The 25,463-nt window shown below is 43.1% G+C and overlaps 3 protein-coding genes and 1 non-coding gene across 9 annotated transcripts; 3 read left to right on the forward strand and 1 right to left on the reverse strand.

Annotated features, from left to right (window-relative positions):
• Nucleotides 1–440: 440 nt before the first annotated feature.
• On the forward strand, nucleotides 441–546 carry LOC139291913 (U6 spliceosomal RNA). The gene has a single exon (XR_011597610.1). It is a non-coding gene; the product is annotated as a U6 spliceosomal RNA (small nuclear RNA).
• Nucleotides 547–2,785: 2,239 nt separating this feature from the next.
• Nucleotides 2,786–8,324, reverse strand: LOC139291270 (short coiled-coil protein B). 3 transcript variants are annotated; one of them, XR_011597561.1, is made up of 6 exons: nucleotides 8,203–8,324; nucleotides 6,879–6,948; nucleotides 6,691–6,771; nucleotides 4,261–4,399; nucleotides 3,499–3,919; nucleotides 2,786–3,330 (listed from the first exon to the last, which is right to left on the reverse strand). XR_011597561.1 is itself a non-coding variant. In XM_070913243.1 (5 exons), the coding sequence occupies exons 2-5, from the start codon at nucleotides 6,892–6,894 to the stop codon at nucleotides 3,907–3,909; spliced, it is 249 nt and encodes an 82-aa protein (XP_070769344.1). In that variant the 5' UTR covers nucleotides 6,895–6,948; nucleotides 8,203–8,324; the 3' UTR covers nucleotides 2,786–3,906. The 3 variants fall into 3 exon arrangements, 2 of the variants coding, with proteins under 2 accessions (XP_070769344.1, XP_070769345.1); XM_070913243.1 differs by having other exon boundaries at nucleotides 2,786–3,919; XM_070913244.1 differs by lacking the exons at nucleotides 2,786–3,330; nucleotides 3,499–3,919 and having other exon boundaries at nucleotides 4,009–4,399.
• Nucleotides 8,325–12,211: 3,887 nt separating this feature from the next.
• Nucleotides 12,212–19,026, forward strand: setd7 (SET domain containing 7, histone lysine methyltransferase). Its single transcript, XM_070913392.1, has 8 exons — nucleotides 12,212–12,354; nucleotides 14,075–14,204; nucleotides 14,548–14,749; nucleotides 15,120–15,309; nucleotides 16,152–16,233; nucleotides 16,351–16,468; nucleotides 16,885–17,042; nucleotides 18,116–19,026. Exons 1-8 carry the CDS (start codon nucleotides 12,315–12,317, stop codon nucleotides 18,306–18,308), a joined length of 1,113 nt encoding a protein of 370 aa, XP_070769493.1. The 5' UTR covers nucleotides 12,212–12,314; the 3' UTR covers nucleotides 18,309–19,026.
• A 526-nt stretch (nucleotides 19,027–19,552) lies between these two features.
• Nucleotides 19,553–23,814, forward strand: LOC139291524 (uncharacterized). Of its 4 annotated transcripts, none has more exons than XM_070913578.1 (6): nucleotides 19,553–19,985; nucleotides 20,237–20,296; nucleotides 21,410–21,541; nucleotides 22,421–22,567; nucleotides 23,253–23,310; nucleotides 23,424–23,814. In XM_070913578.1, the coding sequence occupies exons 1-6, from the start codon at nucleotides 19,821–19,823 to the stop codon at nucleotides 23,531–23,533; spliced, it is 672 nt and encodes a 223-aa protein (XP_070769679.1). In that variant the 5' UTR covers nucleotides 19,553–19,820; the 3' UTR covers nucleotides 23,534–23,814. The 4 variants fall into 4 exon arrangements, with proteins under 4 accessions (XP_070769679.1, XP_070769680.1, XP_070769681.1 ...); XM_070913579.1 differs by having other exon boundaries at nucleotides 23,427–23,814; XM_070913580.1 differs by lacking the exon at nucleotides 22,421–22,567.
• Nucleotides 23,815–25,463: the final 1,649 nt, after the last annotated feature.

Raw genomic sequence — 25,463 nt, forward strand, 5'->3', positions numbered from 1 at the left:
CATGCTGTTTAAACCGTTTCATTCAATGACATCTCTGAAGAAACGTTGATCTTCAGGGTTCTCCTTCTCCTCAGGGTCCTCCTTCTCCTCCTGATCCTCCTCCTCCTCAGGGTCGAGTCCTTCATAAATCATGTTGAGCTGAGGAGCTCAACTATGCTATGCTCATTTGCATAGAATTCCCATCAGCCCCTGAGCTCCTCAGCAGGGCAGACGGGACCTGGACGTGGTCAGACTGGGTCCGATCGAGTCTTGGTGGGTCACATTAGGTATAGGACTCACAGCACAGCACCCCAGACCTCTGCACACTGCTGGGCTCTGTCTAGATTGAAGCCATTTTGAGACAGTTTACTTCCTGCCAGCCTCTGTGTGAGCCCGCACCATAAGACAGGGTGCTTCTGGGACAGAACCCTCTATATAGCACACCGGGACACAGCTCAGTTGAGTTACTCTGGTAGCACATATACTAAAATTGGAACGATACAGAGAAGATTAGCATGGCCCCTGCGCAAGGATGACACGCAAATTCGTGAAGCGTTCCTCATTTTTCGTAATATAAGAATAGATTTTTTTAACAATTTCTTATGATTCTTTTTAATATTTGGGTGCAGTAGCGCCTCAGCACCACCAGCCACGGGGGGCGCTACAGCAGCAAAGACTCCGTCACTCTGTTTAAAACTCTTCCTCTCTGGAAAACCACAACAAAACCAGCTCCAAATCTCCACCTCTGTGACTTTCTGACGGAGGAAGGAGCCGGGAGGAGGACGTGGACTTTTTCAGAGGTAAAAGTAATTTTTTGGGTCTGAGACTTCACTTAAACTTGACATGTCCGCCGTAATATTAGACAATAGAATTAGACAAGAAGCGACAACAAAGCAGCTGTGACAAACTATGAAAACGTGAAGGCAGCGTGGCCACATTCATTCAGTCTTTGTAAAGAATCCCGGAGAAAACTGTGCCAAGTTGAAGTCGAACACTTCCGGTGACTTGAATTCCAAGAAAGAATAAGTCAATTTCAACTTACACAGGTCATAGAGCACTCTTTCATATAATAACACCTTGTATGAACTGATCACACAGCAGTCCTCCTGCACCGGACCCCTTCAGCCACAGTGCTGCTGTACACTCGCATGTATTTTGACAGAGCCCACAGCCTCATACGCGGTCACGCTACTTAACATGATGCCAGCAGCGTGAGAGACGGTGGCGAATGCTGCTGACAAACGGGTCTAATGGAGTCATTACCGGGCCGTCCAATCAGAGTTTTAGTGTTTTGGTGTTGGAGCTCGATTTTAAAGGTAGAGTGGAGATGCAGTAACTCTGGTACTTCACACGTTTTTGTCAAAATTACTGCTGTCGTCGCTCACTGATGCAGTTCAGTCATCAAACTTATCTTGCCCTTTTTTCAAAAAATATCCTCGATTTCTGCTGTAGGTGCCTCGAGCGTGTTCCACAATCACTGCATTGGTCAACAAACACTTTTTTCATTTCTTTCCTTTCCTTATATTGTCCAAATTTAAACTGGGAGTAATTCAATGTCTTCACTTGCATTTGTAGTTCACTACTGCTTTTAGCCCATTAAACCTATTCAGAATACATGAGTTCAGACAAGTCTGGGGTTCACTTCTATGCCCTGTAGAGTTTATAAACTCCCATAAAATCTCATGAAATTCTGAGCAAACTTATTACTGCAATTTTTGTTCCTCTCAACCTGATAAGCTTTTCAAAAGGTGGCCGTTATCACAGACTGGAAGCCCTGGGCTAACCTGCCAATGGCTGTGGATGAGGTGCTTGAATATGCCATATGTGGAAGCAGGGTTAGGGGCGATGATCTCATCAGTCATCATTTCAAATAATTCTCTGGAATCAGTGTTGTCTTCTAGATTTTGGTTGATTGTTCGGTCTTGTTGGAATCAAGAAAAGTAACCTTTCTCAATCTTGACATGCAACCTCCAGGTGCACCAGTGGCACAGGATTTAAGCTTACCCCCAGATACGTTGAATTTAACCCGTTTGTTTATGTAATCTTTCACAATGAAATAGATTTTTAGCAAAAGAATAGTCTTGAATCAAATGTCCCGGTCTAGATTTAGGGGGATTGGTATGTCTTATCCTGCAGTGGAATCTAGACCCACTTTCATTTCCCTTTAAAGCATCACTCGGTTGGGTGTAAATCAAGGTCCGACACCAGTCGCGGGCCGTTACAGGTGTCTGCACAGGTCAGGTCAGCGCTTCAAACCTGGAGGTACTCGTGAACTCGACTCGAATATCATGTCTGTTGGCGTGGAAATGATACTGAAAGGGGAAAACGGGTGAAGCCCTTGCAGACGTGCAGGATGAGTTTTGTGAATTGTACTGTGATAAGGCATTTTGTGGGGATAATAAAAGAAGATTGAAATGGATGAGTCGGGCGACATTTGGCATTTTACTCGCTGTCGACAAATGCAATGGGTTGACCCATCAAATCAGTTTTGCGATGGTATACCAGCAGAAAGAGCACAAAAACTGTATACTATAAGAGCAAAGGCATCAAGAATGAGGACTAACTGATCTGCTGAATTTATGATGGATAAACTCGGCAGGATCAAGAGTACCAGGAGTCTTTGCTTGCAGACCAAGTAAAGGTATGTCTTTTATGTGGGTGTCGGTAAAGACTTAATTCATTTTTGTTAAATGTTTCCTCCACAATACTGAGCCCCCCCTCAGTGACTCTATGGAGCATGTGAAATGTGAAATGGATGATTAGCTGGATTAGAAAACATCACAGACAAACGCGTGTCATCAAAAAGGATCATTTTATTAAACCAAAGCCATTTCAAGTACGCAACAAAAAAAAACAATATTTATGTAAACAATGTGCAAATGCAACAGGGGTTTAAGATATTCCAAGACTTTGTACATGATGTTTCTTCAACATTTAAGCATAAAATACAGAATGCATATTTGACACTGATTTATTGAGAGGCTAAAACAGCTGAACAGTGAGCACACATCAACAAGACTCTTTAAGTTCAAATACAAATGCGCACATGGTCTTGGCTATGGATCAGTCAGTGTTTAAAGTGGTGATTTACTCCCAACATGTGAAAAGCAGCAACAAAATGGCAACCCAAATAAATTGCAGTGAAATGGCCTCTTTCCAGAGGTTATAAGCAGTAACAATAAAACCATTTTCATAACAACATAAGGGAGGGAAACATGGATGCAATTAGGAGACTTGAGATGTACCCATGATGTCACCCTGACCAACCGGTAGGAGTCTCTAGTGCAGTGACAAAGACATGATCCCTTACCAGCAAACACCGGGAACTGTGTTCAACCAAGCCGGAGAAAACTAAAGAAAACATAAACATTTTAGTTCTGTAATAAAAATAATAATAATAAGGGGGGGGGGGGGGGCTCCAGGTGCAGGATTGGTGGATTGTTTTGCGCAAGAACAGGTGAGCGTTACTGCTATAACATCCCTTCCACATGTTACTAATATATCATTTTTAATACTCACGTTACTCGTGTGAAAGCCGCGTTATTACTGCTCCTAGCTGCCTTAATCTCACTGGAACTCATGTTGCGTTAGGCTAGTCAGTGCTGGCACGTGTCCATCAAGAGCGTGACTCGGAGCGTGGCATGTGGTGCAAAAAGTTTGGGAAATGCGAGAACAAATGCAGTGCACGTTTAAATTTAGTTGTTTAAACCAACCAGTACAGTCTACACACTGTCGCTCAAACGCAAAAGCCCAAAGAGGGGAAACTACTGGCTACTATATATTTCACGCCATTCACTCGGATCACGGGGACCAACTGCACGTCTGTGATCACCTGTTTAGTGCTGGGTCTGCTGTTCCTCAGTACTCGGGGTCCTGGGACTTACGAAGAAGGTTGGATGCAGATCTGAGTTGCAGCTGATTAAAAGTCTAAAACTCGCTTCTGAAAGGATACACACACATTTCAGGGGGGGGGTTCAGGGTTACCACGGCTTGTACAATGTCTTCAACTTCAAAATGTCACAACCCCTGTGGAGCATATCTGGAGACTGGTAGAGCTTCATAAAAAAAATCTGTGTGCAGGTTCAACACTGCCACCTAGTGCACATATTCAGGTAGTGACGAACACCCATATTTGCAGACATTATCTGAGGCTTCAGCAGTATTAAATGGTCCATGATGTTGATCATTGGAGTCCAGTCATCCAGGACGGTTTGGGTTGAGGTTATGGAATGTGTGTGTGTGGGGGGGTTCTGGGTGAAGGCTCTCTGAGGTTCCACTTACTTTCGTTTGCTCTTAGTGTCAGTGGTCTGGAAGACACTGGAGGCGGACATGAGGTTCTCTATGTATTGACCTAGAACCTGGTTCTCTGACTTCAGCTTCAGGTTCTCCTCTTTGACAGCATCCACTCTGGCGGACAGGTCTGAACACATGAAACACAGCCGTCAGCTGAGCAACGTTAAACTGGTATATGGCAGCTACACGTGTGACGGAGGCGCTCTGCCGTCTTTACAATCAGTGTGTTTTCCTCACATTATTACCTCACCATTCTCCAATGTGGAGGAATCCATTGTTACCTGGTGTCAGTATTTCAATAATGTCTCAGGAGTGAAAGGGTGAAAAGAACTGTTAATATGTACCTGGAGTACATACTGGTCAGTTTGTATGTTTAACTGAGCTGGTTTTGATTGCAGGGCAGAAATGAACATGGTTGGTCAGGTTTTTGGAAATGAAAATGATGACATACCGTTGCCGTTCCTATATCCCCTGTTTCACCTCCGTAATATTGCAAAAATCAGGAAGATCCTGTCTCAAACAGATGCAGAAAAATTAGTCCATGCATTTGTCACGTCTAGGCTGGATTATTGCAATTCCTTATTATCAGGCTGTCCCAATAAGTCCCTGAGGACTCTCCAGCTGATCCAGAATGCTGCAGCACGTGTACTGACAGGAACCAGGAAAAGAGATCATATTTCTCCTGTATTAGCTTCTCTGCACTGGCTCCCTGTAAAATCTAGAATAGAGTTTAAAATCCTTCTCCTCACCTACAAAGCTCTTACTGGTCAGGCACCATCATATCTTAAAGAGCTCATAGTACCCTATTACCCCACTAGAGCACTCCGCTCCCAGAATGCAGGGCTGCTTGTGGTTCCTAGAGTCTCCAAAAACAGAACAGGAGCCAGAGCCTTCAGCTATCAAGCTCCTCTCCTGTGGAATCGGCTCCCAGTTTGGGTCCGGGAGGCAGACACACTCTCTACTTTTAAGAGTAGGCTTAAAACTTTGCTTTTTGATAACGCTTATAGTTAAGGGCTGGCTCAGGCCTGCCTGGACCAGCCCCCTAGTTATGCTGCTATAGGCCTACACTGCTGGGGGACTTCCCATGATGCACTGAGCTTTCCTCCTCTCCCTCTTCATCTTTGCACATTCATCACAGTCCAATGCATGTTACTAACTTTATTTCTTCCCCGGAGTTTCTTTGTGCTTTGTCGACTCGTAGGTCGCTGTGGATCGTGGTCCTGGTACGCCTGGGTGCTGCTGCCGCCATGGGCCTGCCTGACTCTCATCACTACAGTTATTATGTTTAGTCGTAGTTCTGTCACTATTAAAGCTCCTATTATTAATCTCAGCTAATATTACAGCTATTTCTACTGTTAGTGCTGCCATACATCTCTGTCTGTCTGTCTGTCTGTCTGTCTGTCTGTCTGTCTGTCTGTCTGTCTGTCTGTCTGTCTGTCTGTCTGTCTGTCTGTCTGTCTGTCTGTCTGTCTGTCTCTCTCTCTCTCTCTCTCTCTCTCTCTCTCTCTCTCTCTCTCTCTCTCTCTCTCTCTCTCTCTCTCTCTCTCTCTCTCTCTCTCTCTCTCTCTCTCTCTCTCTCTCTCTCTCTCTCTCTCTCTCTCTCTCTCTCTCTCTCTCTCTCTCTCTCTCTCCAACCCAACCGGTCAAAGCAGATGACCGCCCACCTACAGTCTGGTTCTCCTCGAGGTTTCTGCCTCTTAAAAGAAAGTTTTTCCTTGCCACTGTCGCCAAAGTGCTTGCTCATGGTGGGAACTGTTGGGTCTCTGTAATAACATTATAAAGAGTCGGTCTAGACCTGCTCTATTTTGTAAAGTGTCATGAGATGACTTTGTTGTGATTTGGCGCTATATAAATAAAACTGAATTGAATTGAATTGAATTGTTTACTTCAAATATTTGCATCAGTTGTTATCAATGCCAATTTACACAGGCCCACACACCTGACCTGTCGAGCAGCTCTGTTCGGTTTTTTGAAAACCTTCTAGAGACACGAACCTCAGATTCCTTTCTCAGCACAATAGAGTGTGCTCGCTGTTATCTGCGTGTGCACCAGGTGAGAGCTTGTGCATTGGTTGCTGTGGTAACGACAAACCAAAGGAGGGAGCCACACACACTTGTTTTCACATCTGATTTGAATGACGTCTAATCATTATCTATCTGATTTAACCGAACTCCAGTACTGAGTTTTAGTAACCTCGCAGATACCTTTTTTAGGTCTGAAACATTCATCGTCACGATTTTCGGTCCACATTTAATAACGTGATTCCGAAACTGTACATGCTGTCATCTCACAGGGGTATTAAGAGTAAACATCTGGTCACCTTCCTGGTTGCATTTGGTAGACTTTGTACTTTAACAACTATAATGTGTGTGTGTGTGTGTGTGTGTGTGTGTGTGTGTGTGTGTGTGTGTGTCTAACCCTCTAAAGTGTGTTGAAGCTCCAGCACCTGGTTGATGAGCCTCGTCTTCTCTTCCAGCTCAACCTGGTTCTCCATGTCACCTGCAGCCATGTAAGGGAACAGTCAGACAACATGCACTGACTGACTGGCATGTGAACTGAGGAAAGATTACGTGTGTGTGTGTGTGTGTGTGTGTGTGTTGTCTCACCATCGTCTGAACTCATGGTGAAGTACTCGTCTTTCCTTTTGGAATGCAGGGCTGCGGCTCTAAAGGGTCACTGAAAATGTGAGGAAACGCATCGTTTCATCAATTCAGTGTGTGTTTATTATACAAGATGCACCTGGTTGAAGGTGACTTCATAGCCTTTTCTGGCTGGCCACCACATTCATTACATAACTCAAAGAAATGCTGGTGTTTGCGAGGGTCTTCCCCAACACTCCCATAAAGCCGTCACATACGCTCATTTCAAAAAGGTAGGCTTTAATGAAAGTTCACTTAGTGCTATTTCATGGTACGCCAAATTTGTCTTAAGACTTTCACGCTTTACAAAAACAAATCCATTTATATGGTGCATATATCTGACAAGTGTAAAACTTCTAATCTTTCTGACAGAATGCCATTACCATCTCAACATATTTTTTTTTTGATTAACAAAAGGATAATATGCAAACATTCAGGTAAACAACAGCAGCAAAAATATATATGAAGAACGTAAAATGAAAGTATCAAAAGACAATTGCATAGAAATAAAGAGTACACATATACACAAATAAAAACATATTCGGTCAGAGGTTTCAGGGGGGGAAAGTTCCATAATGTTTTAAAAGCGTATTACTTTTTCTTGTTGTTTGATAACCTGAGTGATTTAAATAGAGAATTCAGATATTGAAGTGCACCATCATCTGGGTTACCATAGTAACAAATAACATGAGACTCGGATATTTCACAATAAAAGAAAAATAGAGAAACTGTTTCTATGTCATATTTACAACGGGTATATCAATGTCTGTAAACTTAGCAATGAGACAATTAGCAGGACATATTTTATGTAAAATATGTCTCGAAATACAGTAAAAAGGTAAAAGCCAAGCCCTTCTCCCCTTTATGTTCTCAGTGTGAGACCTCCTCTGGCCACAGTTTTATTCTTTCTTTGAAAAGTTTGGCGAATGTGCTTATTGTTACACTTTATATCTCAACATGTAAGTGTTAAAAATAATAATTTGTTTTATTAACCTGAAGCAAAACCAGTGAGAGCTGAGCCCAACAGCCCCACACACACACACAGAGATATATCACGTCTTTTGCTAGCTTACAGGCTTGTGACCCACTGTTAGCTTGTTGGCTAGCCACATCACAACGGGGGACGGAAAGAGGCTAGCGGGAAAAAAACACAAACAAACAAACAAACATTAAGCCAGGCCCGCTGCTAACTACGTAGCTGTTAGCATGCTAACACACATTAACGTTAGCCGGATGCTGTTAAAGCCTCAACCACCGTGAACGAACAACAACGTAAACTCGGGACACATACCTTGTAACGCGAAGAACAATGGTTATTGTGCAGAAACGCAGAATTTCGACAGATTATTTAAAGGCTTTGCGTAGGTTCTCACACTTTTTTGTGTGTCACCAACTGTGTTCAGTATGTCCAGGCCAGTGCACCATACAACCGCTAGGGGGCGATAGCATGCGACAGGAGGAAAATTAAAGCAACAGACTTGTATCTTCTTCTTTGGGTTTACAGGCGGACTGCAAACCAACGTTAAAGGTGCATGCCGCCACCTACTGTACTGGAGTGTGTAACACCATGACTTAAACAGCATAAACTAACAAACAACAAAAAAAGATCTTTATAAAGAAGTTATATTCTATATATCAAAGCGGTTTCATTTAAATATTTAAATAAAGCCCTTTCAACCTGTAGTTGTTTGTCCCCTGTCTCTAACAAACATCATGGTGTATAAAGTAGCATTGAGTCCTGTGTGTCCTAATCTTACCTTAGAAAAAATAACATCTTCTTTCCTGCATTTACCTCTATTAGGTCTCACTCCGGCAGACATTTTGAATTTTAGAATAGCCTCCAGCCTTGGTGTTGTCACTCTAGATTTCCTGCCAAGATGTCAGTATTCCCTGATGAATTACTGATTTTTTTGCTTCTGATCTCCCAGAACAAAGGAATATTTCAGACTTAAAGTGAGATTACAAAAAAAACAATGCATTTCAGAAGATTGATCCCGGAGTTCGGTTAAAATCAAGTCGAGAACACTGATTAGACATCATGAGGGACCTGTGAACAGTCCTGTTGTCCTGAGCAGAACCAGGACTCTCGGACCTGGAGCTGTCCACTTGTGATCGGATCATCCAGGACCCATATTAATACCCGGTCTGAACAGGGCCTATAGGTGAGCGGGCATCTTTTTTTTTTTTTTAGAGAAATAAGACAGGAAATCATCTCATTCACCAAATTAATATCCAATCTTTCCATAGTGGGAAGGTACAATTTGCTCTATCACTAAATGATTCCAGTCAAGGAGGGGGGAACACTGCTGCCTCAGGATAGGGAGGGGTAATGTCGTCTGATTTGCTTTCATGTAAAGGAGAACCAGGGCAGGACATTTTCCTTCATAACTGACACAAGTCGTCTTTTGATATAAGAAACATGTATATGTGCACTAATTAATAATACCATTGATATCTGTTCACTGATAAGGACAAGGCTATAATATTAAATTGATTGCAAGAAGTCAGTGTTACAATTGTCCCCACCAAGGGGGCACCAAAAATATGTCATGTTAACCCAATGTATCTCAAATAAAAGCACAAAGTAATCACATTACTGCTGTAGTATCAAATAATGTTACTTAAGGCATCGTATGCATTCAAAGCAAAAGTCTATTTCTTATTTTTGCAGAAGATGAGGCAATTATTCTGGTGGTAACTAGATTACTATTTGAATTGAGATGCAGATATACAGACAAACTGACAATGAAAGGAACTTTGCCTTTGCAGACATACAATATTACACACTTTCTGTTAATATCATAAACACATTTTTTTGTGCAAAAAAATAATGTATTGATGAGCTGCTATACAAACATTTATTTTAATACACCCCTTTTTAAAATGTAATCTTACTTTTAAATTGAGTGAAATATGTTCCTTTTCTGACATAAAAGATAAGTCAACACAGACAAGGTGCTTACATTGGGCCATGTGGCTTGGAGTCTTGCAGCCATGATAAAATCAAAATTACCTATGTTAGCACAGTTTGTTTCACTTTTAACCAATAACCTAGAGACAAAACTGAAGTCTAAACTCATCCAAACTTCAGACAGGAGAAGAAAAAATGTCATACCTCAAAATTTGGTTAAAAGAGGTGCAGAGGTGAAATGATTCCTGTTCTTTTTACACAGGCGCAGAGAGAATTGTACTGAGCATGTGCAGAGTAAGTGCCATCACTCTAGCTTCTTTCAGATTGGAGGAATTGAGTGTGTTACAATTGCCTCCTCGTAAATGCCTCTTTGTTAAGTTTTTCATCAACTCATACCTATCTGATTCGTTATCTGTCACGTGCTAACACGCAGTCACGTTTTGGACGTCGCTTGTTGTTATGGAATTTGTTGAAAACAGGAAGAGCGCAAGTTGCACTCAACAACAAAAAGTCGTGAAAGTCGCCAGTTAACAGGGCCACTCGTTAAACTGAAACACCGGTCTCTCTCATAACAAACTGGAACATCTAAACAGTCCTTATTCACATATATTAACCAAAAATCTTAATATTTTGTACGACCTCCTTTGGCCCTGATAAGAGCTTGCATTCTTGCTGGCATTGTTTTTATGTACTTTTCGACAGTGTCTTTTGTTATTGAGTTCCAAATCGTTTCTAGCTGTTCCCAGAGACTTGCTTTGGATGAAACCTTTGTGCGATCTATTTTTGAATTCAACAAATCCCAGATCTGTTCAATAGGATTCAAGTCTGGACTTTGACTTGGCCAGTCCATCAGTTCCAGTACTCCAGATTCCTTTTCCTTGGTCAAGTAGTCTCTGCACAGCTTTGCAGTATGCTTGGGGTCATTGTCTTCTTGGTATATGAACCCACGACCAATCAGGTTCAATCCAGAAGGGATTCCATGATGCACCAAGATGTTGTGGTAGACCTTCTTGTTCATGATACCGTCGATTTGAACTAATTTGCCCATGCCGTTTCCACAAATGGAACCCCATACCATAATGGAATCCCCACTGTGTTTCACTGTGGGTGCAATGCATCTAGCATCAAAACGTTCTCCAGCTTTTCGATGCTGACCGAAGAATTCAAACTTGGACTCGTCCGTCCAGAGTACCTTCTTCCAGTCATCTACAGTCCAGTGTTTGTGCTCCCTGGCAAATTTTAGGCGTTTTTGGATGTTTGCAGGCCTCAATAATGGCTTCTTAGCAGCTATTCTTCCCTTTAAGCCTTGTTCCTTCAGTCGTCTGCTGATGGTCATTCTGGAGACTTTCTCAGATTCTGATCTAGAAGCATTAATCTCTGCCTGAAGATCAGCAGTGGTCTTCCTTCTGTCTCTAGTGCTTAAAATCTTGAGGTGCCTGACATCTGCTTCAGTTAGCTTTTGTTTTCGGCCTCTTCCTTGACGCAGTTTGTAAGTACCGGTCTCTGCAATCGAGTCCAAGGCATACTTGACCACACTGTGAGAACACTTTATGTCTTGCCCTGTTTGTCTCAACGACCATCCAGCATCGTGAAGTGCTTTAATTCGAACTCTTTCCTTCTCAGTGAGTTCCCTACGCTTCCCCATTATGAACAGGAGTGAGGAATCTCAAACTGAATTCATGGTTTTTATACCCAAATTTGAGTCAGAAATTAATCAAGAGTAACATACAACCACTAAAACAAATTTTTCTGTTCAGGAATGCAAGTAAATAACTGTCATTTGGCATCTCAATCACAAAATAATAATGTGCTTTACTATGTTTTTTCTGCTTTTTTGTAAAACAGTCAATTTGAAAATTCATGGATAGCAACTATAATAATGATATTTTAGCATTAAAGATAACATTTTGATTAAAGAGCTTGCGCATACTGGTGGATTAACCATTACAAACAAACACCTTACACTGGGTGGTGGTCATATATAAACATTATTATTAAGACGCTGCAATGGATAGGGGCGCAATGTCTTGTGAGCAAAATAGGGGGCCCCCCCAAACAACATTTTGCATAGGGCCCCCAAAAAGCTAGAAACGGCCCTGGGGAGAACTGCTTAATGAAATCTGAAAATGTGTTAAAGTCACAAGTGGAAAAACATCAACCACACCAACAACTCACAATGGGACCATGCACCATTTACCCCCACCAAAGGCAACGATTTCACAACCGCAAGACGAAACCGGTCGCCTCATTTGAACTGCTTTTGAATGAATAAATGAACTAACAATAACCATTTGTGCCCTTACACGTTGAAAACGTGCAGGACCAGTTGACTTGAACTCCGGTTGGAGAGGCCTGTCAGTTGTCATATATCTTGCCCATGCCCAGAAGAGACGCCCCATGGGTGACAGGAAAAGCCGTCAAAGCTGTGGCGGCGACGGCAGCGGCGGTGGTGGTGGTGGTGGTGGTGTGGTCAGCCGGCAACCTCCTGCAGCATGGACAGCGACGACGAAAACATAGAAGAGGTCGTGGAAGGTAATAGGCGACGACTTCCTTGACATTGTTACTCCCCAGTAAATGTCAGCTATGCGCGCTGTACGTGTCTCTGCTGCGGTGAGATCCTCATGCGGGCTCTCCTGTGAAGTCTCCACGAGTCAGCCCGTCGAGTGGGCCCGCGTGCTAACATGATAGCGCCAGGGACTCTCTTCAAGACGGCGACCCGCGCGACGGACGAGTGAGGGCGGCCTGGGTGATACCGGTAGCCCCGCTTGTATGCTAGCGTGGCCGCTGGAGAGATTTGACCAGGCAGGAAATGTCGAATAGCGTGACAGGGTTGGGTTTTTTTTGTTTGTTTGTTTTGTTGGTAGCCTGCTGATGGTTAGCTACACTGGAGCCTAACGCACGAGCAGGTGTGGTGTTTTCATACTTTGGGTCTCGTGCATTGACGGTTAGACTGGGTTTCTTCTTCTACGTCATGTGAAAATATACATGTAGGAATATCTCCGAACTCAGTCACGTTTTGTGCATGAAAACCGAACGCAAAACTGGAGAATTGCAACGTTTCCTTCTCTTCTTTTGTCCTTTTTTCTATTTTTTTTTCACGAGTTGGTCGGGTCTGTGATAGACAAACTCTTGTTTAACAAACGTCCCGTCACTCCTGCTTCACCCGGTAAGAGACACAATATCGATGATGGCTGCAAAGGACACTCGAAACACTCAAGAAGAGCACGGGTTCATGGGCAGATTTCACGGAATGTCGATATAAATGTGAATATATGTCCATAATATGACACTGACATATTATCATCTGATGAAGACTGATGTGGCTTCTTAACAAATCCAACAGACGGGAAGCAAAAGCATTCAGTAAGAGTTGAGTTTCTGGCCACCTCCATAGTATGCACGTATATATTTTATATATATGTACATATAAAACTTACGAATTAAGTTCCTAATGCAAGTTTTCCATGTGTAATCGACATGGCTAATGAACAGGGTTATACAAAAAATCTTGTTAAACATGCTAAGATGAGAGAAGCTTTTTAGTATTTGGATGTAACACCGTACAGTTCCTGAACAATTTATTAACATTAAAGCCGCACCAATCATTAATCAATTCAATTTTATTTGTATTTATATAGCGCCAAATCCCAACAGAAGTCATCTCACGACACTTTACACACAGAGCAGGTGTAGGCCGCACTCTTTATAATATTATTAATGGGTAAAATGACTAATGCAGTGTGCAGTTTGTTTGTCTTTTTTGGCCTACTGTTTTGGTTGTACAGCCAGTTGTACAGATTTGTTTAATAAGCCACTGTTTGCTGACACATAACCCATATCAGGTCTTCATAAGATGGTGATGTGTCAATATTTACAGCTTGTTCCGAAGAAAAATACAAATAACATGAATGCAACTTTTCTGGCATATTGTACATTTTTTAGCCATGTTCGCCTAGCAGTCCTATCTTGTGTTTTTGATGTTACACTTGGGCCCTTACATAAAACAACAGAGACAGAGTGGCGAGTTCCCCCCTGGGGATCTTTAATTACCCATTGGTGGAATTTGATGGATTTGTCCAAAGTATTATTATCACAATGCCCAACAGTTTTTTTTTAAATTCAGTTTCTTGAAGGCCAGACCTATTTAGTGATAAATCATTGGGTGGAGGCAGAGTTTGGGTTTGGGCTACTGAGGGTCGAGTCAAATCATCAGACTCAACTTAGCTGTGTGTGTGTGTGTGTGTGTGTTCAGGTCCGTTGGATGACGATGGTCAGCCCTGTGGGTTCTGCACAGTAACCTACTCATCCAGTGATCGCTTTGAGGGACACTTCACCCACGGAGAGAAGAATGGCAAGGGCAAGTTCTTCTTCTTTGACGGAAGGTACCGTGAAGATAAGACCAACATATTTAGCCACATTTGGCACTTGGTGTGTTAATAATTCCATTTCAACCCACTTTAGGTTGTTCTTTCAATACTGAACCTGTTGTGTAGATCAGTGGTGTCGTCCAGTATATTGGAGTGATGACTATTTTACATTACAGCGCATTTTTAAGTGGCTATACGGAAATCCTGGAGCTTTCTTAGTGGGTATGCCTGCGTAACGCATAGACTACACCACTGGTGTAGATCCCTTTTTGTATTTGACCCCACTTGCCTTAAGGTGGTTACATTTATAATAGCTTTATGCTCATCGCAGTTCCCTTTCTGTCCCTCCCCTCAACAGTACCCTGGAGGGTTTCTATGTAGACGATGCTCTACAGGGCCAGGGGGTGTATACATATGAAGATGGTGGGGTTCTCCACGGGACCTACGTTGATGGCGAGCTCAACGGGCCAGCTCAAGAGTTTGATGGAGAGGGCCGCCTGGTGTTCAAGGGCCAGTACAAAGACAACAACCGCTGTGGGGAATGCTGGGTCTACTACCCTGTGAGTCGGCTTTTTTTGTTTCTTCAATTCAAAGGGCTTTATTGGCACTAACGTTTCAAAAACAGTTGCCAAAGCATCAAAATACAATTTGTCTGAATATGTGGACAGTACACATCAACAGTAACACCCTGGGTATGTTTACATGTATGGAGAATTCACTTGGTCACGAGTTCAAGCACTTCTGAGGCCATAGCAAGGAAGTATTTATCTTACCATTAAAAGTTGTATATGGCACGAAATGGAAAAGCCTTGTTTAAGACACAGAAACAATCGTGATACAGTGCACATACCGAACATAGTAGAAGTAAATTAAATGGTCTTTGTTGACTGTGTGTATTGTGCGTTTTGGTGTGTACTGTGGTGCGTCTAGGACAGAGGCTGCGTGTTTGGGGAGGTGAATGAGGACGGGGAGATGACCGGTGAATCTGTAGCGTACATCTACCCTGACGGACACACGGCTCTTTACGGAAGCTTTGTGGACGGAGAGCTGATCAAGGCTCGCCTCGCCACCCTTATCTCCAACGAGGGCGGAAGGCCTCGCTTTGAAATTGCACCCAACAGTAAGCACAGATGTCATCTCTGTGACGGGAAAGTGCACTTTAAGTTGAGGCGGGCAAACGAGCTTCAGGACTTAAGGGATCCATTTAGAATTGTCTCCTTTCCGGAAATCGGTCTCATTTGTTTTTTCAAGATGTGAATATTCGATTTAAGAGTGAGTAATATGAATAAAATCTCCTATCACAGTGTATATATGTGTGTATATATATATATATATATATATATATATATATAGAGAGAGAGAGATCAAAATATAACATGACATGACAATGAATATTCAAAATGTAGCACATGGTGTCACAATAAATATACAAAATTCAAACAAAGACAGTGATACAGTCTACTAGGGACATACCCGAATCGTTATATGGGAAAGCACAAATAATGCAATGGAAATATATTTCATAATTAACTATATGCCAATTTGTTGCTTTGAAGGCACAGCAATTTTATTGCCAATGTATATTAGGTTAGAAAACACAGCATTGGCTCCAAATGACGTCACCAGCGCAAGATGGCAGCGGCCGTATCCGGGATATTTTGGCTTTATTTTCGGACAGTGAGAGGAAGGGGAGATGCGTCGGCCATCTTTATATACAGTCTACGAAACAGATACAGAGACAGATAATGACGTCTCTGTACACCCCTGCAGGCTACATTTTGTATACTCATTTTCATGTGTTGTTTATCCGGTAAAAAACATCATGGTGTAGTGCATTTAGGATATTCATGGTGGCCTCATGGTGTGAATCTTGTAGTAAGTTAGTTTATATTGCTCTACTTTAATGGAGGGAGGCATTTGTGTAAACAACTGGACATAAACATGACGTACTCTGGTTTTAAGGTCCCGTGTACTCGTATGATAAGTCCACGTCCACCTGTATCGCCACCCACACTATGCTTCCTGACCCCTATGAGAGCCAAATGTAAGTAAGCTTTATGCTGTACATACTGCTAGCCTGATAGATCTCTCCCTGAATTTCCCATTAGAGTGACAATGGTGCTGTTCGTCATATTGTCGGCGTATTGTTTCCGTGTGTCAGGGTGCTTGTGGCAGACTCGATGATCAAAGGAGCAGGACAGGGCCTGTTTGCCAAGACAGATGCTGAGACGGACACTGTGATGGCTTTTTATAACGGAGTACGCATCACACACTCTGAGGTATGACGCACAGAGCACAAGTAAAGAAAGAGATCATTGGGAGCATCGATTCCCAAACAGGGGTACCACCCTGGATTGTGGAGTAGCTAAACTAATTTGAACAAAAAAAATATATAAATTACAATTTAAATATCTGAATAATAACAAATATCTTTTTATAACGAGTGAGCTGGAATTAAACAGCATGTTGAGAGTGCATACAATGCAGAGGAACAGAGAAGTTGAAATGGTTAGCTAAAATGTATGGATAAATTGATAAAATAGTTAGCCTTAAGTAATGGATAAACAGTTAAAATAGCTAAACATAATAGTTGTTTAAAGTCATTGCTAAACAGTTAAAATTGTTAGCTTAAAATAATGGATCAATGGTTGAAATATTTTACTTTTTTTTTTCATGACCACATTGGACTCCTCAGGTGGACAGCAGAGACTGGTCACTGAATGGCAACACAATCTCATTGGACGAGGATACGGTGATCGATGTCCCTCAGCCATTTGACCAGATAGAGAGATACTGCGCCTCTCTGGGTCACAAAGGAAACCACTCTTTCACCCCCAACTGCAAATATGACCCGTAAGTACAAAGGCACAGGAGCAGAGGACACAGGAAGATATGTTTTCAAAATAAGATTCAAGAAGTTCATTCTTGAGCTTAGAGAAGGAGAGAGACGAGAAAAACACACAACTACGGGAGAGAGAAAATGCAGAGTCAGTAACATGCATTAATGGGATAAGAATGCAGACGGATGGAGAGGGAGAGGAGGAGATCAGTGGATCATGGGAAGTCTTCTAGCAGTCTAGGCTTATGGCAGCATAACTAAGGGATGGTTCAGGGCTCACCTGAGCCAGCCCCAACTGAAAGAGTTAACAAAAAGGAATGTTTTTTTTTAAGCCTGCTCTTAAGAGTAGAGCGTGTGCATGCCTCCCGGATCCAAACTGGGTTCGCTCAGTCTGTCTTGAGTTATTGGCTCTGCTCAGGACTGCTCTTGAAGTGTTTGGAGGTTGTTCAGTTTGTCTAAAACAGCTTGTTTCAGACAGAGGGGGGGACTGAGGGGCTGCAGAAAGGGCCAGGAGAAGACGCATAAGGACTTTTCTGAACTGTGAATCATGCAAAGCTGCTCTAGTGGAGTCCCAGAATAAAAATATATAGAGCTGAAACGAGCATAATATGGGACCTTTTAATAATATATTCTTCGGATGTCGCTGTATATCATGAAATGGCAACTGTATCTTCACTCATGTTAAACAAAAACATTACTAACTAATTTAGGCAGTTTTAAATGACAAGCTGCTGTAATTGATTAATTTTGACAACAGAAATGTGTAAAATGAGTCCACAATAACTCCACAAATATGGTCATATTGCCATTATATGTTTCCACAGCAAGTCAACATATGGGGTCGCCTCACCTACGCTGGTTGAAGTCCGGCTGGGGACCTTTGTTGCATGTCAATCCCCATTTCTCTCTTCCCTTATTTCTTGTCATCTCTACCCTGGCATAATCTGCCCTAAAATAATTCTCAAAAAGGAAAAAAGTTTGATATATAATGATAGTGAATTATTGTCTGGCATCCTAACATTTCTCATAAGGACAGCATGATGAACTGATTATAGTTTTTGTTGTTGTTTTTTTTTGGTCCGTGCAGGTTTGCCCACCCTTGTTTCGGGCATATCAAGTGTATCCGAACCTTGAGGGCGGTGCAGAAAGGCGAGGAGCTAACGGTTGCTTATGGTTACGATCACGAGCCAATGGGGAAAAGTGGCCCCGAGGCCCCTGATTGGTACAAGCAGGAGCTGGAGGAGTTCCAGCAGAGACAGGCGGCTGCCACTGGCCAGTGACAATACAGATGAATCTCTCTGGACAATAACCCCCACCCCCCACCTTACAAGACTCCTGCAGCTGCAAACCACACCATAGATATTGTAGATGTTACTCTGGTTCATATGGCATTCAAATGGAATACTGCTTGAGCAATTCAATGTGAATGGAGGCCTTAGAGATCCTTAGAGATACAAGAACTATGCAAGAAACCAAATGTTACTAGAGGAGACATGTCTCTGGCCGGAGGTGCTGTTCATCACATATTACTCATATGGAAATCAAGATTTACATGCTCATGGTTGGTGCTTATACATTTAGGATATGACGATGGGTCAGTTTTCACTGTCTATATCTCCATCTAACTGTATGTCAATTGTTTTACACAATGGTTTACTTGACAGGGCTCCCCTCGAGGTGTTGAGCTTAAAACAGTTTAGCTTCCACTTCATTTGAACTAATTCAGCTGGCCCGATCCATACATTTTTAAAAGTCTAACTTTATAGGCTGTTTCACTTAGCACACAGTATTACAGTGACTCGTGTATTTATAATGTCTGAAATTGGCAAAGTACTGTATTTCCTGAGCTTCATAGATGCGATTTGTAACTTAGGCACTCTCGAGTGTGAGCGGATGGTCTACCACTACAGGAAAGAAAGTCAATGAGCTTGTTCCACTTTTCTAACTTTTGTTATCTGTGTTCATACACGATAAAATAAAGTCCCAACGTAAAGAAAATATATTTTCCTGCCTCGTTTGTGATGCAATTAGTTTGTGTGTGTTGTTGCCAGTGCTGCCATCTCAAACCACTATTTATAATAAGATAATGTCGTATTTCATGACTGAAAGGTTGTTTCTGCCTCTAAATGACTTGATTTCATTCATGAGGGTTATATTTGACAGATTATAGCCAAATACCTTCAAAGGGCCAATACAACCCATAAAATGCAGTTTCGAGAACAGTATAATACTTGCAGACAGAATTAATTCATCTTTCATGCAGGCCTACATTATGTTATCCACCCTACGGGTCAAATGTGGAACTATTACAGCTTTTAAAGAAGAAAATATTTCACTCTTGACTCGCATATCCATATATTTGGCTGAAGGAAACACTATTTTTTCTGTTTTTTTATAACGGCTGTAACACTTACCGCAGGAGTAGGGGGCGGGGCTTGGCAGCCTGAGAGTCCAAACTCTGGGTGACAAATGCCACCTTTCCGCCAGGTTAATGGATAAACCACCTGCTGAACCGACACTGAAACCAGGCTGCAGACCGGAAGACAGACACCGCCGGGGTCTCAGTACCAAGGGCGGCTTTTCTGGGGAGACAACAACGATACCTTTTTGATTTTCAGAAACATGAGCCGCAGTTGTCATGACCGGGACTCATGTTTTTGACACCGAAACCCCCACAAAACCTACACCAGAGGATCGAGCTAACTTAAACGTCGCACCCACAAGTTATAAACCTTCACCTCGGACCACGAACTGGTAGCAGGGGGGGCGGGGGGACGTGTTAGCGGCTGGAGATGGACCGACACAGGTACTTCATTTTCAACCAGAGGAGCGTGCTCGTCCTCGGTATCCTGCAGGTGGCTTGTGCGGGTCTTTGCGTGGTGTGCGGGTTCATGGACGCCGTTTTCCGCAAGGATACACCGCTGAGTAGCACCAGGACGCCGGTATGGGGAGGACTGGTGAGATCTCGATACTTTTTCTTCTTCCAATAGTTAATCAACACGGGCTCTTTTAAAGCACTCACGAAGTACGACGGCACCGACTGTGACGTTGTTACATTTGGGATTCAGAACCGGCGGGTTCGTGGCTTGTCGATAAGGAAACGCCACATTTCCTGAATACGGAGTCAAGTGTAAGAGATAATAACGTGTCATTCGGACACTTTTCTGGCATTAACAACCTTTTCGCACTCTCTCTCTCTTCCTCGCAGGTCATGGCCTCTCCAGGTGTCCTGGCACTGTTCGCCTCCCAGAGGAAAAACTCTCTTCTGGTAAGTTTGATGGTTCCTTGACTCTTGCACGTGCAAGGGTGTCCTGTCCGAGCCTGCCCCCCCCCCCCCCCCCCCCCCCCTTTAAGGTGGCAAAAGGCAACTTTTCAACTGTTTCCCCTCCCAGCGTTTCAAAGTGGTATTATTGTTGCAAAGACAACCGGTTTCGCTTTCCGTTTTCCTTGGAGGCTTTTTTTGCACTTGTTTCCAAATTCCACTTTTGAAATAAGAGATTAAGAAAGAAGCGTGCTCACGGTTATCATTTTAAATATTGAGGGATAACATAGTTTGAGGATTGCTCCGCGCACACAAGCAACTACCGCTAGCAGCCTGCTTACTGTCCAAAACTAGAATCCCACTTTGCACGGGAAACCCAGATCTCAGTGGGATGATAAAGGCAGAGTTGGACTCACCTGATTTGGGATAAGTCTTGCCATTGGCCAACTTTTAAAGTTGGAATTCTCCTCCCCTTCTGCTATCTTCATGTTTTGCAAGGGCACCGTCGCTACATCCTGGGCTTAGACGGTTGTGATTGGTTTAAAGAAATCCAAACAAACCAGAGCGTTTTTTTCCCCCCTATACCAGAATGACAATGGGTCTAAAACAGAGTTAAACACCCGGTAGTGTTAATGAGTATGCAGGTTTTGTTACTTACTGATCGAGTCGAAAGAATGCCGACTGAGTTTCACACAGTTACTCCGGTTGTTCCACCGTCCGCTACACGGGGGATAACTACCAATAGCAACTGGGGAACTTCACTGAATTTGAATGAGAAGTTAAAGCAAAAAAACTTGTCTATTGCTACTTTAACCTGAACCCGTACGGCCAATAAGACATCTCTGTGACACCAACCCGTAACCAAAACTGAGCCCTTTTGTCTGTATGGAATTGTGACCAAAATACGTACTGCATGGGACATTTTACACACTTGTCCCGGCTCTCTGGTGGACAAACCTTGTAATGCAGACCTCAAAGCTAATTTGGCATTTCTGGACAGCTATTTTACTTGCTTTCTTACTTCTCAGCCAACTTATATCTGCAATAAGCTGAATATTATAGCGATATATATACGCCTGGCCAGGTTATCAGTCGAACTTCCCCTCCCTGTCCCTGCAGGTGAGTGTGACGGTGGTGGCAGCAGGACTCTCCTGTGTGGCTGCGGTGTTGATATCCGGTTACTCCTGTCTGACACTCACCTACGGGGAGGAGGATGAAGAGGTCTTCCACCACCACGAGAGTCCTGAAGTGGTAACCAACACACACACACACACACACGTAGATGCACCACCACAAAAGATTTCCATTGGTTGATACGCAATGTTTTATTTGATTTGAATCATGTAGATCTTCCTCATTGTGAACTTGTCAAACACAGGGGAAATGAATTATGTTAATAGTGGCTGCATTCCATTCAGGAATACCAGGGCAGGGCATTGGTATTGGATGGAGCTATCTGATTTTCCTGCTGTGACGAGATAATGTTGTAAGATGCTGTTTGAAATCCAACTCGATGGTCATTGTGGAGGCTATTGTTATAAATATTATCATTTAATAATAATAATTATTAGATAAATGAATGAAAGTTGCGTTAACTCGGCTTGCAAAATAAAAACACATGGATAAAAACTTTCTAATTGCATTATGGGACGTAGGATCCAGCTTTATCAGCCAACCTTATTAGAGGTAAAATGCTACTGCTGCTGCTTCCATGTCACCATTTTTTTTTTTTTTTTTTTGAATCTTTTGAAATCTGTCTCTTGCAAGTCCTCAAGCTTTATGGAAGTGCAACGCTAAATTGCTGGAGTAGCCCTTTAAAAACTTTGAACCACCAGTGGTGAGGCCTGAGGATGTAATGCTCAGTCAGTCGGACACTCAAATTGGTAAATTGATATGAATATTGATGACACACGGAGGTTGATTGTCCTCGAATCTTTCATATAGTGCCAGATTGCCTTTTGACCAACACTTTGTACCTTGAAAACTAATCGTTCTGAACCAACCACATACACAGAAATACACGTGTATACGTCTGGGGACAATCCAGGTGAGATGTGTTTTTAAAAGGCCCAACATCACAGCTATGTCTACCTAATACAGGTTTTGTGCATTTCCCGTCTCTCTGCTCAGACGTTTGTGCTTCATCGGATGGTGAAGGGGGCCAACGCCACCATACTGCTGACCTGCACCCTCAGCCTGGCCTTTGCCTCTCTCATCGCCTACGTGGGCTGCCGTAGTCTTCCCTGCTGTGGCTGCTATGATGCCAGAACAGGATTGGTAGGGAAGACCACGGACACCACAAATGGCTTTTAAAATGAGCAAAAACAATCTTTTCTATTGACCCTTTGCTGAGCCCCATCTCTCTTAGTTACTGTTGCTATGCCTGTCAAGCTTTCAGTTCTAGCTCACATGCAGTTTGCAGACAACAGAGGAAAATCCACTGTTTGCTCGACGAGTTGGTTCAGCTAAGATTGGACAGTCGCTGTATGAAGAAGGGGTTTAGCAAACAGCCAATAGCAGTCGTCTCAGACTGTGTGCTACAGCCGTAGCCTGTATATAAAATGGCCGACGTGTCTCCATTTCCTCCCACTGTACGAAAACGAAGCCAAACTCTCCAGGATGCGGATGCTGTTTTGTGCTGGTGATGTCATTTGGAGCCAGAGTCTGCGCAGTGGTATCGAGGTTCCGCCCATACACCTGCCCTACCCAATCACGAGCACACCGCAGTCAGGAGGGGGCGGGGCTTATGACCTATACTGCAGCCAGCCAGCAGGAGGCGATCGAGATGTTTTGGATTCACTTTCAGGGAGCTGTCATGTCGTCCATTCTTATATACAGTCTATGGCTTCAACCACCATAATCACAGAGACGCGTCAGTTTTTTATGCGAACAAGGCTTAATTTACACTTTGTAGGCAAGTGATATTATCTTAATCTGTGTTTTTTGTGTGCGTGTGTCGCAGGAGACACTGGTTCCTCAGTGTGACCCTGGGGACACTGAGATGGTTTGTACTTGGCAAGGTACGGATGTTAAATGTTCAAAGTTGTCTTCAAACCAATCCTTGCCCACAGTTGCTGCTGATATCACCGTGTTTGGTATTGTCCTGTGATGTAGCTCCTCCTCCTGTGTCCAGCAGGTGGTGATGACAGGCTTTTCAACTCTCCAGCTCAGTCCACTGACCGGGGCACCACCGAGGAAGAGGAGGGTCCCTCCAAACTGCCTCCTTACAGCAGACTGACCTGACGCACGTCCACAGTCGGGGATCTCGAGACTCAACTGAAGCTGAAGATGTCAAATTGCAACATTGTAAAGAGAGAGATATATATGAGTCATCTGTGTGCTCAAAGATTTCTGTAGCCAAACTCATTTCAACCTTGCCAAAGTTGAATACCTGCACATGTGACATGCCAACACTGAAATGCCTAATTCCCTGTATGCTGTGCGATAGTGAGTTGTGTTCTCAAGATAAAATTCTGTAATAAGATATTTCATGTGTATTTAATAAATAAAACCTGACTGAGATGACTCCACATTTTGAAATGTTCAGGGTAGTTTATTGCAAGACAAAACCGTGGCAAGCGCCCCCCCCCCCTCCTGTCCCCAGTAATTTCATTGATTAGTAACTGAGTGAATACCATTCTGTAATTGACATTTTTCTTTTCTGGGCATTTGCAGTAAGAGATACAATAGCATTACTTGTTCGTGGTCGTGGTGAAGAAAAGGAAGGCGGAGGGAAATTATAGCAGGACCTGGCGTGCAGGCGTTTATCAAAAGGACACTTAAAGAACAGAAGAAAGTGGCAAACCAAATCTGAAACGAAACACCCGCAGGATGTCGTCCACCGTCGTCACATTAACTGACAGGCCACAGAGATGCAGCTAGCGCAGCCCGTCTCTGTGCCGTGTTGTTTGTCTTCATCCATGTGCATAGGCTCTGAGCAGTGAGTCCTGAGAGAAGGCAGTTTGGTTTGATTGACGGCCCGTGTCCTTCAAGAAAACCTTGATGTGCGGGTAATCAGCAAAGGTAGCCACAGGAGGGGCCGCGGCACAAAGTTGCGAACTAACAAGATATGGACACCAGAATCACACCATGTCGGCTTTTATCACACAATGGCGTTTGCGAGACATGTTGGATACTGTGTCACAAGCTTACATACAGGATAAGTAGTGGGTATAGGCATTATTGTACATGTAGACGTGCACACGACAAAGCCTTTACACGCTGAGAGGTGTGTTTTCACTGTTTGATTCGCTGGCTAGCCTGCACAATGCTACACTCTCAATCTCAGAGTGATAGCAGGCCTGTTTGGCAGATTTAGAAGTGACAACATTACATGGTGCCAGCATGCTGAATGATAGCTTTGGTGCTGCATGCTAACAAAACCGAGCTAAACAACGGTGCTGTCCGTCAGAAGTATGCGTCTTCATTTAAACCTGCGATAACTGCTTTTTTCGCTAACTGTGTCTGGCCGTCAGGTGCTGAGCAGGTGGTGTGCAGTGGGTTTTAAGAGCTTTTCCCCTACGAACAGCTGCCCTGCTGTGGTCGAAAATGACACGATTTAACCGGGAGTGAGCGATAACGGCAAAGTTGCCGACAGGACAGCTAAACGTCGAGCTGAAACTGGCTTAAAAGCTCCGTAAAAGGTGCTTTGGTGATAATTTTCTGTAGGTTTACCGCTGTGAGCGACCCCTTTTAACATTGTTTTCACATTTTCACATCACAGACAGTATTAAGTGCTAAAGGACAATGTCCACTGACATAAGTGCTTTCAGCTGGGTCCTGCTCCAAAATCTGGTTTTGAGACCATAAGCAAGAGGTCCAGGTAATATACCAGCATAGTAGTAGTAGATTGGGAGAAAATGTGGATTAAAAGGGGACCAGCAGCTAATCCTTGACCTGATGCCCCCAATCAGACCAAACTCTGACCACAGCAGCAATAGCAAGTAATAGCACGAACAAGCCTCGACTAGTCTAAAGCCTAAACTTCTGACAAGCAGTAAGACGCTTCCAACTGCACTTACACTTAGAGTAAATATTAAAAACTGAATAATTGAGTATTCCCTTATGATTATAGGTAAATAAGTGTGAAAACTGTGGATGTGATTACTTCAGGGTATTTCCCACGGTTTTTCACAAGTCGTGTGAACACGGAAGAGTTTTACCAGGAACCCCC

This window comes from Enoplosus armatus, chromosome 10, assembly GCF_043641665.1.
Source record: "Enoplosus armatus isolate fEnoArm2 chromosome 10, fEnoArm2.hap1, whole genome shotgun sequence".
NCBI lineage: Eukaryota > Metazoa > Chordata > Actinopteri > Centrarchiformes > Enoplosidae > Enoplosus > Enoplosus armatus.